This window comes from Citrus sinensis, chromosome 4 (assembly GCF_022201045.2).
Source record: "Citrus sinensis cultivar Valencia sweet orange chromosome 4, DVS_A1.0, whole genome shotgun sequence".
NCBI lineage: Eukaryota > Viridiplantae > Streptophyta > Magnoliopsida > Sapindales > Rutaceae > Citrus > Citrus sinensis.
The window spans coordinates 24,975,304-24,987,689 of NC_068559.1; the positions used below are offsets into that span (position 1 = coordinate 24,975,304).

At 34.7% G+C, this 12,386-nt stretch overlaps 2 protein-coding genes across 3 annotated transcripts; one reads left to right on the forward strand and one right to left on the reverse strand.

Annotated features, from left to right (window-relative positions):
* Positions 1-1,442: 1,442 nt before the first annotated feature.
* On the forward strand, positions 1,443-4,370 carry LOC102622478 (protein LAZY 1-like). The gene is made up of 5 exons (XM_006484093.4): positions 1,443-1,773; positions 1,889-1,955; positions 2,339-3,180; positions 3,461-3,743; positions 4,124-4,370. Exons 1-5 carry the CDS (start codon positions 1,768-1,770, stop codon positions 4,141-4,143), a joined length of 1,218 nt encoding a protein of 405 aa, XP_006484156.1. The 5' UTR covers positions 1,443-1,767; the 3' UTR covers positions 4,144-4,370.
* A 1,650-nt stretch (positions 4,371-6,020) lies between these two features.
* Positions 6,021-11,976, reverse strand: LOC102622175 (sphingosine-1-phosphate lyase). 2 transcript variants are annotated; one of them, XM_006484092.4, is made up of 15 exons: positions 11,677-11,976; positions 11,525-11,570; positions 10,757-10,908; positions 10,567-10,626; positions 9,631-9,855; positions 9,396-9,537; positions 9,109-9,159; positions 8,914-9,005; positions 8,324-8,450; positions 7,553-7,568; positions 7,090-7,197; positions 6,941-6,995; positions 6,717-6,863; positions 6,364-6,442; positions 6,021-6,226 (listed from the first exon to the last, which is right to left on the reverse strand). In XM_006484092.4, the coding sequence occupies exons 1-15, from the start codon at positions 11,877-11,879 to the stop codon at positions 6,104-6,106; spliced, it is 1,626 nt and encodes a 541-aa protein (XP_006484155.1). In that variant the 5' UTR covers positions 11,880-11,976; the 3' UTR covers positions 6,021-6,103. The 2 variants fall into 2 exon arrangements, with proteins under 2 accessions (XP_006484155.1, XP_052295928.1); XM_052439968.1 differs by lacking the exons at positions 11,525-11,570; positions 11,677-11,976 and having other exon boundaries at positions 10,764-10,905.
* Between the last annotated feature and the right edge of the window lie 410 nt (positions 11,977-12,386).

A 12,386-nucleotide genomic window follows, 5' to 3' on the forward strand; every position in this document is an offset into this window, starting at 1 on the left:
TTCTAGTTTTTAATTAATTTCATATTATTTCTTTTTCTAATCACATATTGTATATTTTTCGGTGATATCTTCCATTTTAGTAGCGTTTATTTCATGTTACCAAGTTATAATCATCTATGTTAGGGAAATAATTTCATGAATGAGAATAAAATCATGGAATATATATATATATATATATTCAGTTTGTTTAGCTAAATAGTGTGATTAGTTATATATTTTAAAACCACACGGTTTTAAAGGGTTACAGTTTTAAGCCTTTAAAACCATGCGATTTTAAAGGTTTCCCGCACTTTTCCGTACTTTAAAATTCCTGACTGGAACATTTATATATATATATATTTATGTATGTATGTATCTATGTATATATGTATATATCATCAAGTGCGTCTGTCCAATACCTGTACATATGCATATTGAAATGAACTATCATGAAACGAGGGGCCATAAAAATGAAAATTACGGCTCATATTTTCTGAGAGCAATATGCCATATTGCCCATGAGGTACAAAGAGACATGTAAACAGGAAAGCTATCATGTAAAATATAGAATTAAACATGCAAGAAATCCCATCAGAGCTCGCTGTATTCCAAATTCCAAAATGGTGCAGGTGCATGGCTCCAAGCAAATAGTATTCCGAAGCAACAAAAAGCAGAGCTTAACTATCATAATAATACACTGAATATTAAGAAGATATTTTTATCAGATGATCAGATATGGAATAATCATTAATTAATCTGACGTTGTCCATCAGACAAGATCTTCGATGAATTCACTTGAAAAATACACAAAGTAGAAGTGGACCAACAAAACTAGAAAGCACACAGGATGATCCAACTTTTTGAATTCCCCAGTTGATTAGAAAGAGATCTTCTTTGTCACATTATCTTTGAATCTATTAGCGTCGGCTAAATTATTCTCTTTATTTCCTACACTATTTTATTATTCGATGTGAAATCTTCCAGCCAAATACCTAGTTATATGAACTTAGTTGATGATCAGCTGCATGTAGGAATTGCATGTACATTCACTTAATTACATATCAACTTGCACTTTTGGACATACACAGCAATAAAGCAAATATATTTTTTTATTAAAAGGACAAATATTGAACGTCCTTAAATATAAATACTGCATCTAAGATATAGAGATATATAATTCGATCGACATGTGATAAATATGATGTGTATATATATGTGTGTGTGTGTGTGTGTGTGTGTGTGTGTGTGTGTGTGTTTGTCAAAAGATTGTTTAATTGTAATTATGAAACCAAATAATCTAAAAAGATAAAATAATTAATAACTTTAAGAGAACGAGAAATCAGTTGTACACACACCCAATTAAAGGAATCATGACGTGTATACCTTTCCGCATACGTATTATGATTATGCCGATCGATGAATGTACAAACCTCCCACGTACATGTACATAAGCTCAGTGCCACTGCCAACCACGCACATGAGTATTTAGAAGAATATATGCATATAGATATAGCTTAATTAGCTAGCATCCTGGCGAGCAAGGGATTTGAGGACCCACTTTCAAATTGGCCCCGTGATTTGATCTTGACAATGAATGGGTTGCCAACCAAAATCTTGTAGCTATCTCCGTGTTTTTCTCTTCCCAGCATTATCTCAGACCATGGTGGATTGGTGGCTTCAAGGAAAGCTGTTTTATATCAAACTAATAAACAGTCTAGCATTTATTGATCATTTCAACACAACCAATTAAGTGATCAAAGTTGAGTTTTCCTGAAGAGAGAAGAAAGTATGAAGGTAAGACCATCAGACCATAATTGCTAGCTATTCGTTTGATTTGGAGAAATTTTTCTTCCTCAGTGCTATATTTAATTTGTTCATTTTTTTTCCTGCTTCTCTTTATATGTTCCAGTTACTAGGTTGGATGCACCGTAAGTTTCGGCAAAATAGCAGTGAACCACTCAAAGACTTTGGAATTGGTAAGTCTTGCTCTGCCATTAGTTATCGCCCGCAAGAAGCAAACGTGTTCTTGCATGCATGAAAGCTTTCCAATATACACACGTTAGTTACTACAAGAAGCGAACATGTTATTGCGTGAAAGCTTTCCTATCATTGGAGATTTGGAGGGTTTGGCTCACGATAAGAATCAGCACATTATATGTGTTATATTATTACATTCATAATAATAGAGTCACTTGAAAAAGACCTCTATTTCAAACCATACTCTTTCTGTTGCATGACATAACAAGCTCACACGAGTTTGTACTTCAAATTAACTAGCATAGGAGAAACAATATAATATTTACTATCGTTTCTGCATGAATGAACTTTTTTAATGTTTGCTTGACATATTCTATGCCAGGGAATGCTTGTAACTGTCTTACAGGGCAGCCATCACTGGATGACCAGCAATGCTACCCAAAGCCAACCTATGGTAACAAACCGTTCAGGCAGCAGCAGCAAGCTCAGAAAGATCAATACCTTCGAAAGTCTTTTGCCGGTCTAGAAGCAGCAGCTCGAGCAGAAGATTCAGAATTGGACTATGATCAAGAAGACTCATCATCTGCAATATCTGAGCTATTTCATGGCTTTCTTGCAATTGGTACTCTTGGTAATTCGGACACCAACATCCTCAATCCTTCAACCCCAACGTTTGGCATATCAGTTGAAAATATAACTGAACAGGAAACTGAAGTGACGGAGAATGAACTTAAGCTCATTAATGATGAGTTGGAGAAGGTTCTCGGGGCTGAAGCTAATAAAGAAGATGGTTGCAATGACTCGTCTGGAAGAAACAGTCATGTGAGCAATGGGAGAAGCAGCCATGGCAGCACTATTACACTCAGTGGAAAGCCAATTGAAGGTCCTGAGACAAATGGAAATGGCTTCACAGTGTGTCCACTGCAGGGCTATCTTTTTGGGTCAGCAATTGAGTTGTCTGAAACGACAACAGCAGTGGCAAAGAAGGAACACAGGACCTCCCTTGGAGAGCTGTTTCAGAGGACAAAACTATCAGATCAGGAGAATCCTGGCAGTAAATGCGAGAGAGATCAGGAGAAGCGAATTGACAAAGAAGCTGATAAATCTAGTCTGCATATCATGAAGAAGATTCTGAAGAAGAAAATGCTCCATGCTTCCAGGAGCTCCAATGCAACTGCTGGTGGGACTGTTGATTCGTCTTCAGCAGAAACAAAACTGCACAAGGTATGTTGCAAAATTACTGTGAAATTGTATGACTGATAAGTTATTTCAATTTGGACCAGAATTCTCTCGGGTTCTAAACTGTGATTGGTATATGATTGATATTTAGTAAAAGAAAAAGTAAATCTTTGGCCCCGCCCACACATATGTCGTCTAATAATGTACCCGTCTCGAAAAGGATTATAGTTTCCAGGAACATCCGGGTTTAATCTGACATTATGTTTCTGACATTTTTGTGAATTTCCTCATTTCTGTAAATGTCCACGGTCCATGGTATGTGTAGATCCTGCACATGTTCCACAGAAAAGTTCACCCTGAAAGCTCAGCAGCAACAAAAAAGAATGGAAAGCCCATGAAAAGGGAGAACAGGAAGAGCAGCAGCCATCATGAAGCAGTCCAGGACAATGGAGGACAGATATTGGTTCCTGCAGATGAGGACCCACAGACAAACCTTTCAAAAGAGAAAATAAGACGCTACAAGAGCCAATCAAACCCACCCCAATTCACGATTAGCGGCAGCGATTCCAATGGAAACCGAGAGTTCTGGATCAAAACAGACGCAGACTGTAAGTACCATACACTTGCATTCGGTACACCATGATTGATAACTTTACAGTTTCGCTTTCTTGTTCTCTGCTGCTCGCTTATTCAAAGGAAAATCAGTAATAATACAATGGGCAATGTTGCTGATATTATGGTTAGTGGCACTGCTACGTGACAATGTTTACACTGTTTGACTAATCCATAGTTTCAGCGTTATTCACGTGGAGCTTTTAAATTGCATTTCTGAAAACAACAAACCAAGTCTTCTTCCCAATGAGGAAGAATGTGAATATAGATTCAAATTTCAACATATGCATACTGCGATACTTAGTTTATAATAGTTATATAATTTTTCAGTGTGACTAATTATAATTCAATTGTATTTTATATGTTTACACTGTAGACCTGGTGTTGGAGCTCTAAGAGGCAGAATCAGCAGTCAAGATCAAACTACAATCTCTTCTTAATCATCTAAAATAAATAAGCAGCATTATTGTGTTTGTATCAACTCCTTGTGAGTGGTTATTGGCTTATTGGCATTTGGTAGTAATATTTGAGTGAGTGCATAAGTTATATGACAAGCTTGAATGGAACCAATAAGTAAGTACCTTGTGAGACAAATGTATGTAATAAAGGCATATACTTGCTTGCTGAACATATTTTTGATATCTAATTATATTTTGTTGCAACTCATCATATATATTCAGAAGACTAGAATAAGAGAAAAAATGTATGTTCCTGCAAGCTGCCTAATATTTCATTATCTTAGCTTCATGAATGATCAGACAAGTGGCTTTATCAATAACAGAAGTGGAAATTGTGCACTCATCTGAGGCTAACAATTATCTTCTTCTGCCTTTTACTTTTTACAATTAGAAAGAAAAAAGAAATCCCTCTTTCTTCCTCATTTTCTATTTGTCGTATTTATTAAATTTGGATTTAAAAAATAAAAATTATACTAAATAACTACAAAAAAGCATATATCAATATAAAGTAAAGACACTAACAGTAGGGATGGTAATAGTATCTGCAAACCCACAAACCTGCCCAAATCCACCTGTCAAAATCTACCCGCTGAAGGTAATTTTCTAGGTTGCAGGTGAGTTTGGATGTTTAGTATCATAAATTGAAACCCCCACTAGGTTGCAAGTGGGTTTGGTATTAGTCAAATATCTGGCGAATGTACAACCCTAAGCTTTTTTTAATTATTTTTTAATTTAATTTTAATTGAAAAATATTTAAATCTAAAAATATACTTATATACCGATTATAATTTGGATTGAATTTTCTTTAACTTAATGCATGAATTATTTCATTATGATAATTTTGTTCTTTGGATTAGTATTCAAAGAGCATTATTCTTTATAAAATATTAATTTTAATTATTATTGTAAGAATCGTGTTGGATGGGTGTTAATGGTGGTGAATGAAATGAAAATCTTCTCTTGAAGCTTGTGTTAAATGATAATATGAAATGATAATTGTTACTTTTAAATACTAATTTGTAATTTATTTTTTTTTATTTGTGTATTTTATACTTCAATTTAAGAATTTGTATGGAATTAATGTTGAAATTTTAATTTTTGATTTATATTGATTAAATTTAGACTTGAGTATATTATGTTCAATTTGAAGTTATTATTATAATTTACATATTGCCATTTATGATTTTAAATGTGAGAACCCACAAAAAATCCGCCAGATACTATTGTGAGTTTGGTAGTTGTCAAAAGACACAGTGAGTGATTTTTTTTTTAAAAAAAAAAAACCTGTAATGAGTTACAAGTGAGTTTAATAATTTAAATTTAATACGGTGTAGATTTAATAATAACAAATTCATTGCAGGTGGTGCCCATTACCATCCCTAACTAACTGTTGACTAACTGACGTGTTACGCGAGGACCAAATGAGTCGGTTTAAAATGAGTATACAAAGCACTGTCTTTACAAATACAACTATTAGACGTTCACCCTCCTCCATACATACATATATATATATATATATATATTCAGTCACCTTTCTTCTAGAGAAATGATTTTCATGGTTTCCCGATTGCCGAGTTTTACAACCCATTTTTTTTTTTTAATTAATTTTTTACCACCCGCCGATGGTTTTAACTTTTAAATAATAGTAGCAACACAACGCAGCAAAAGTCAACTAACTATTTGTGCTTCAATAAGACAATGGTTCACAATGATGCGAACATGCATAAATTGTCCCACTTTCTGAACCGAAATATTCGCAGTCAGAGCTATTGTGCGAGTAATGACGAACATTAATCAAATGGTAGTTCATTGCAATTCAAACTCAAAAGAGAATATTTTATAAAAATCAGGAGTATTCGAATCAATAGAATGAAACTAAGAAGTTGCAGAGGATTCCATTAGCATGTACTATCCATGTAATTTACCAACAATTCATTAACCATGCCTCGATCTGGCATTCTCCCTGCAGCACCATATATGGGAGCTAGACTACCATTTGCAGGACCGGGATTTTGTTTTACCTGACAAGAATAAATGAAATGAGTATTGACATATATTAGGTCATTGCACTGGATTAAGCATCAGCACCAACATATAATATTCCCTCCACCGAATAGCAGAGATAAAATGCTGCTTTGTTTGATGAAGAACAACTTACAGTTTCAACAGATTCCCTTAAATCTCTAAGGAAAACGTCAACAACAGCTACATGTTGAAGGGTAACACAGATGTGAATGCTGATTTAAGCACAATTGAAAAAAAGTAAATAATGTCAGCCTCCAAAATAGATCAAGGCTAGATGTTTGTAAAATGCAAGTAAAATCAAAAGTAATTCATATAAACAATATCAATTTAAATTGAGAAATGATTATTTGAATGGTCAAAAATAAATAATATCAGTGTTAATGATTTCACAGGCAATTTGAGGCGACCACCATTCCAGGGGTAAAGATAGAAAAAGATAAAATAATGATAAAAGAAAGAAAGAGATAGATGCGGAGTCATTCTCACCTGTTGGGTCTTTGCAATGGATTCAAATGCCAGCCTTTGGAAGACATGATATCGTTGACTTCAAATATATCGACAACATCAGATCCAAATGCCACAATTGTCATGTCTGGTCTTCCAATGATGAATAACTCAGGAATCTCCTTTATTCTGCACATACAGTAGCACTTACGGGTTGTTCAAAATTTCAAAAAAGGGGAGGCAAGAACATTGGAAACAACACTAACCCCTTCTGTATGCTCTCCGACACTTCCATGATAGCCTTGGTGTTTTCCAAGTATCCTGTAGTTTGTAACAAAAGATTATATCAGCATAAAAGAATATTTTATTTATATATATATATCGGGAATGCAGACTGATAATTCCATTTTCACACCTTCTTGCCCCAGAGACATCAGTGCTGCCCAAGCCCCAGCAATCAAACCCCCAGGCCTACTTCCAGCTACGGTTGGAGACACATATAATCCACCTGACCACTCAGTAACTGCCGCAAGGACACAAACAAAACAGCATAGAATTTTTAAATCATGAGTTTTTAAACCATGGCTGCTTGTTGGAAAAAATAAAATTTTTAAACTAGGATGCGTGTGGATAAATATAATAAGATGATCGCGCACAAGCAGTCAAGCAATATCTGAAAATTGGAAAAATGGTGAGAAAGGATGTAGGGATCTGTGACACCAGGCTACAGCCTTTTAATTTGTTGCTTCCATAAATGCATTAACTAAGGCAGAAAAAATAAATAAATAAAGATTTGACTTCAATTATTATAATGAGTTGTGGTTCCGTGTGTTTGAATGCGTGTTTGCATGTGTTTCTATTTGGGTCGAGTAACTTACCAGCAACAAATTGATGCTGTAGGAAAATGGGGAAGCCAGGAACCCGGATCCAAAGTAAAATTCACATCCCAACAAGAAGCCAAGACAGTAAAAGCATCAGAAAGAATGAAAGGAAAGAAACAATAAAATGATTATCAACATACATTATACATGACATCATCTTCACAATGCCGACTAGCATGCATGGCCACATATAATAACCAGTGTGACAACAGAAATGCTGGAATCTTATGATCAGTCTGCAAACGCTAAACTAATCGTTACTTTCTAGGCATGTGTAGAATATTTCCAAGACCTTATTTTTCCCCTGCGTTTTAATATCTACAAAAAGTTGATATGGAAAGATCAACTTGGCAATACTTCCCAGAATTCCCTATATAATTTCACTTTATGGGGAGCAAAACCACAGAATTGTGCTCTAGTCCAAAAAAATATGTGATAATGTGAAAGAACACTCATATTGGAAGACACATGCAATGTGAAAAGGTTGCAAATTATTCCTATCTACATAAAGATGATATCAATTCCGTTAAGAAAGTTTCTCTTTGAAACACACTATAAAACTTCATTCAATCATTATAAAATGATCTCATCTGCACCAAGCACTTGATTAGCATGATTATCTTTTCTTTTCTGAAAGAAAACAATAATATGATTATTGATACAGACGGTTGAGGATTCTAATTTCATAAAAGAGAGGATAATTCTCCAAGCCAACCTGTAATCATAGTCCAACAGAATTATCTAAAAATATCAGATATTCAACATTACCTTTCTAATTTCGCGATTTCTGTACAGGACTACGCTTGTTCCTTTTGGAGCCAATCCATATTTATGCACATCCACTGATATTGAGGTTACCCCTTGGACAGAAAAGTCAAATGGTGGAATCGGATACCTGAGAAGGAAAAGAAATCCAACAATAGCCAAAGCAGCAGAGCCAGAAAATGAGGATGCCAGGCAAACTAGAGAACGTTGTTAAAAGTTTCTCCTCCACACAGTATTGTTTAATTCAGAAATCATAAAGTGCACATGCAAATGAGTATGGATTTGAAGGAGGGATATATACGAGCCAATCATATTGTCTACTTAATGTATGCTTCAAATTCAGAATAAAATCCTACAGCTTGCAAGAGTAAGTCTAAGGAATGTACCTGAAAAGTCACACATTCTGCCCTATTTAGTAATTGGAAAAATGACAGAAAATATATCCACAAAACATGAGACATGAGTGCAAGTAACAATTTTCAAAAACAGAGAAAAGAGGTGTTGTGAAATGAGTGATTGCAAGGACATGGCAAAACATTCTCCAACCATTAATTGTGAGATGAACTGCTAATAACGAACTAAGTCAAACATACCCCAGTTTTTTAGCGAAAGGTAACACAAAGCCACCAAGACAAAGGTCAACATGGAGACACGTTCCATGACTTAAAGCCAGCTCACCAAGCTCCTACAAGAGAAGATTTCCTCAAATAGAGGTGTGAACACACGTGCATACCAAACTTTCAACTTAGTTATCATCACTAGCAAAAAATATAAAGGCAACCACACACCTGAATAGGGTCGATGATTCCATGAGGAAATCCAGGTGCAGAACCAACAATCTGTAGTATCATGAAATTAGGTCAGCTCTACTAGCTGAGAAAAAGCATGCTGTAAATTGCAACCTTAACATGGAAATATAACCTTACAAGAGGCTATCTCATTTTATTTTTTCTTCTCAGTAAATAGTTTGGAACAAGAAAGCTAGTTTGGATTAAGAGGAAATCACCGACTACTTAGAAAAGATAATGTAAAAGAAATGAAGTATTGCTCCAAAGGATGATGTAGAAATCCATACCAAAACGGTGTTTCTGTTTATATATTGCTTTATTGCTTTGACATCAGCTCGAAATTCTTTATCAACAGGTACACGCCACAGCTTGATATTAAAATACTGAGCAGCTTTGTCATAAGCTGAATGTGCAGAAACAGGTATGATCCTGTACTTGGGAAAAGAAGCATTTGAGAGTTATAATTATCTAATTTGGAGAACAGTACAAAGTGAAAGTATAAAGTTGGAAAACTTTCCATACATTTCAGGCCTCGTAATCCCCCTCTTATTTCTCATATAGTCACGTGATGATTTCACAGCTAATAGTATACTTTCAGTTCCTCCTGATGTCATGTTTCCACACACTTGTCCTCCAGAAGCCTTTTCTTTATTGCCAAGGAGAGCAGCTGTCATTGCAATAACTTCTGCCTCAAATCGAGCTACACTCTGGAATATATCTAAATGCAATGGATTGGTATGTGCAAACCTGAAAATGGATTTAAAGAAAGATAGATAAGAGGTAAAAAGAGGATTTTGACTGCAAGGATGGGTGGCTGATCTGACATTATCAAATTATTAACTTGAATTATTATATTGCAACCCTGCTAAAGAGGGTGACAAAAGCACCATACAGACATTTGCTCAAGCAATTCCTAACCATGATGGTGGCAACATATGCCACAATCCTTAATAGAATTGAAATACCCCAAAGGTCATTGTTTGCAACATCTCAGCAAATTCAGAAGTTTTCTTAATAATAAACACTTGAGAAACGTTTTGCTGAATGTGGAACTATTGTACTTTAGAAACATCCAAATTTAAAATTTGCAAGCTTCGATACAGCATTCAGAAAATTTGGACACCATAACAGCAGTGTCACATATTTAAGCTATCACCACTGAAGTATGCATTAACTAAATAAAACAAAAATCATTTCCTTTCTGAGAGAAGTATGAAACATAGTAGGAGCAAGCTCCTCGATGGCTTATAGGTTTCAACCCAAATACAGCACATACAGGGGAGAAAGCTTTAATCAGTGGACATATAAGTTTGTATTCATATTATCCCCAACTTAAATATATTTTCACCAGTTATATCTTAAGAAGATAAATTCAAGACCCAGCTGTATACAAGCAACTTCAAGTAGATGCTCAAGGGAATACTAAATGCAAATCATATATATTGGAATCTTACTAACATTGAACACGCCTCATTGATCAAGGAAAAATGTCCTTCAGCTTCACTTCCTCCAATATAGCTGCAATAAAAGCAACCAGAGCATATCAAGCTCAAGCATAATTGAAGCAGAATCTAATGTCCATTATTAGGGCATGAGAACACGTCTAAACTAATAAACTGTCACCATGCTAATAGTTAAAAAAACATACACTGTACCAGAACATTTTCCTTGCCAAACAACATCTTTTCCCTTTTCCTCTTTCAGTTTCTCTACGACTCCTACTCCTAACCCTGCCCTAGGTAACTCTGTCCACCAGCCCTCTCTTTTGGATTTAACACCAGACTGCATCTTGTCCACAACCTGACAAACACATTTACAAATTAGATTTATTCACCATTCAAAATACTAGATTCAGAAACAAACAGAAAAAAAAAAGAAATGAAAAATGAAAAGCATAGATCAAATATAAGCATTAACCTCCAAAGGCCACAGAATTAGAGTCATGAATCATAATAAAGTAAAATTAAATAAACCCCGCCGGGGGGGGGGGGGGGGGGGGGGGGGCGGGGGGATCATAATCATTCATGACTTTCTAGTGAATGATAAATCACCTTAAAATAGAGACTGATAGCATCAAAGAATTTGACCAGCTAACATCAAGTAATAATTAGAATTAAGTTCTGCTTGTTTTGAATTCAAAAAAGTTAAACTCAGCCATGCACATTATCCACAAATCAGTTTTAATCAGACTGTTGAATTCAGTCCCTCAATTTTATAGTAGGTTTCATTCAGATAAAGACAATAATCAAATGACAGCAGGTCATAAAAGTTTGATCTGAAATCAAAACACCCCACCAAGAATGAGAAAATCATAAAGCATGTAGCACGCAAACTGCACATTTCTACCAACAAAGAAATTAAATTAAACAAAAAGTGCATTCACAACAATTAATTAAAAAATATAAAATCAAGAAACCTTCTGTTTCTCCGCTTCAATGTATTTATTAACACCAGGAACCAACCTGCCATGCACAAAATGGAATTAAAATTTTATCGTTGAAGTTTTTTTTTTAGAAGTAACAAATATAAAAATAATGAAGAAATTGAATCAGTGTGATGATGAATTACTTGATTGAGCTCATGAAGAACGCCACGAAAGTTTGCTTGAATCCTTTCTCGCGAACGGCGTCAAGGAACGATTGAAGTACACGCGCGACGAGGAGAGTGAGGAGCGGGGCAAGAAGCAGAATGACAGGTTCGTACTGCGACAAAAATGAATTGGCAGAAGCTCTGAAACGAATCAAAGACGATTTCGCAGAAGAAAAATCCATTTTGTCAAAGTAAACGAGAACAGAATGATCAATAACAGAGAGCTTCTTGAATATCAAAGAGATTTGTATTTATATAATTATAGATGAGTCAATTTTGATCTTTTGTTTCCGTTACTATCGCGTGCAAGGTACGTCGAATTGGTTTTTTTGGCGGGGTAAATTTTCTTTCTTCTTTTTTTTGCTAAAAAAGTAAAAATTATGATTGGTTAAATTGGTGTTATTACGAAACAGATTTCTATTTTGGCGTACGAGGCCAATTATTAATTAAAATATTTTTTTATAAAAAGAAAATTGAAATATCGAGAAAAACCTTGTCGATAAATTATTTCAAGCGTTTCTCATCGTGTAAGAAATCCATTTTCTTTTTATAAAAACGCTCAGATGTTCTTGTTTTCTTTTAAACAAATAAAAAACATAATAATAACTATAATAATTTTTTTTTTGAAAACCCATACAAATAAGTGACTGGTTAATATAATTTATCTAATAGTTATAAGTATTTATTTA

Excerpts from the sequence above, each read along its gene's own strand:
- LOC102622478 (XM_006484093.4), top strand. Across the intron at positions 1,956-2,338 it reads ACTCAAAGACTTTGGAATTG|GGAATGCTTGTAACTGTCTT; the intron begins GTAAGTCTTGCT and ends ATTCTATGCCAG. Across the intron at positions 3,744-4,123 it reads GATCAAAACAGACGCAGACT|ACCTGGTGTTGGAGCTCTAA; the intron begins GTAAGTACCATA and ends TTTACACTGTAG.
- LOC102622175 (XM_006484092.4), bottom strand. The coding sequence starts at position 11,879 with ATGGATTTTTCTTCTGCGAAATCGTCTTTGATTCGTTTCAGAGCTTCT. Across the intron at positions 9,006-9,108 it reads GAATCATCGACCCTATTCAG|GAGCTTGGTGAGCTGGCTTT; the intron begins GTGTGTGGTTGC and ends CTTCTCTTGTAG. Across the intron at positions 8,451-8,913 it reads CCTTTCGCTAAAAAACTGGG|GTATCCGATTCCACCATTTG; the intron begins GTATGTTTGACT and ends TTTCCTTCTCAG.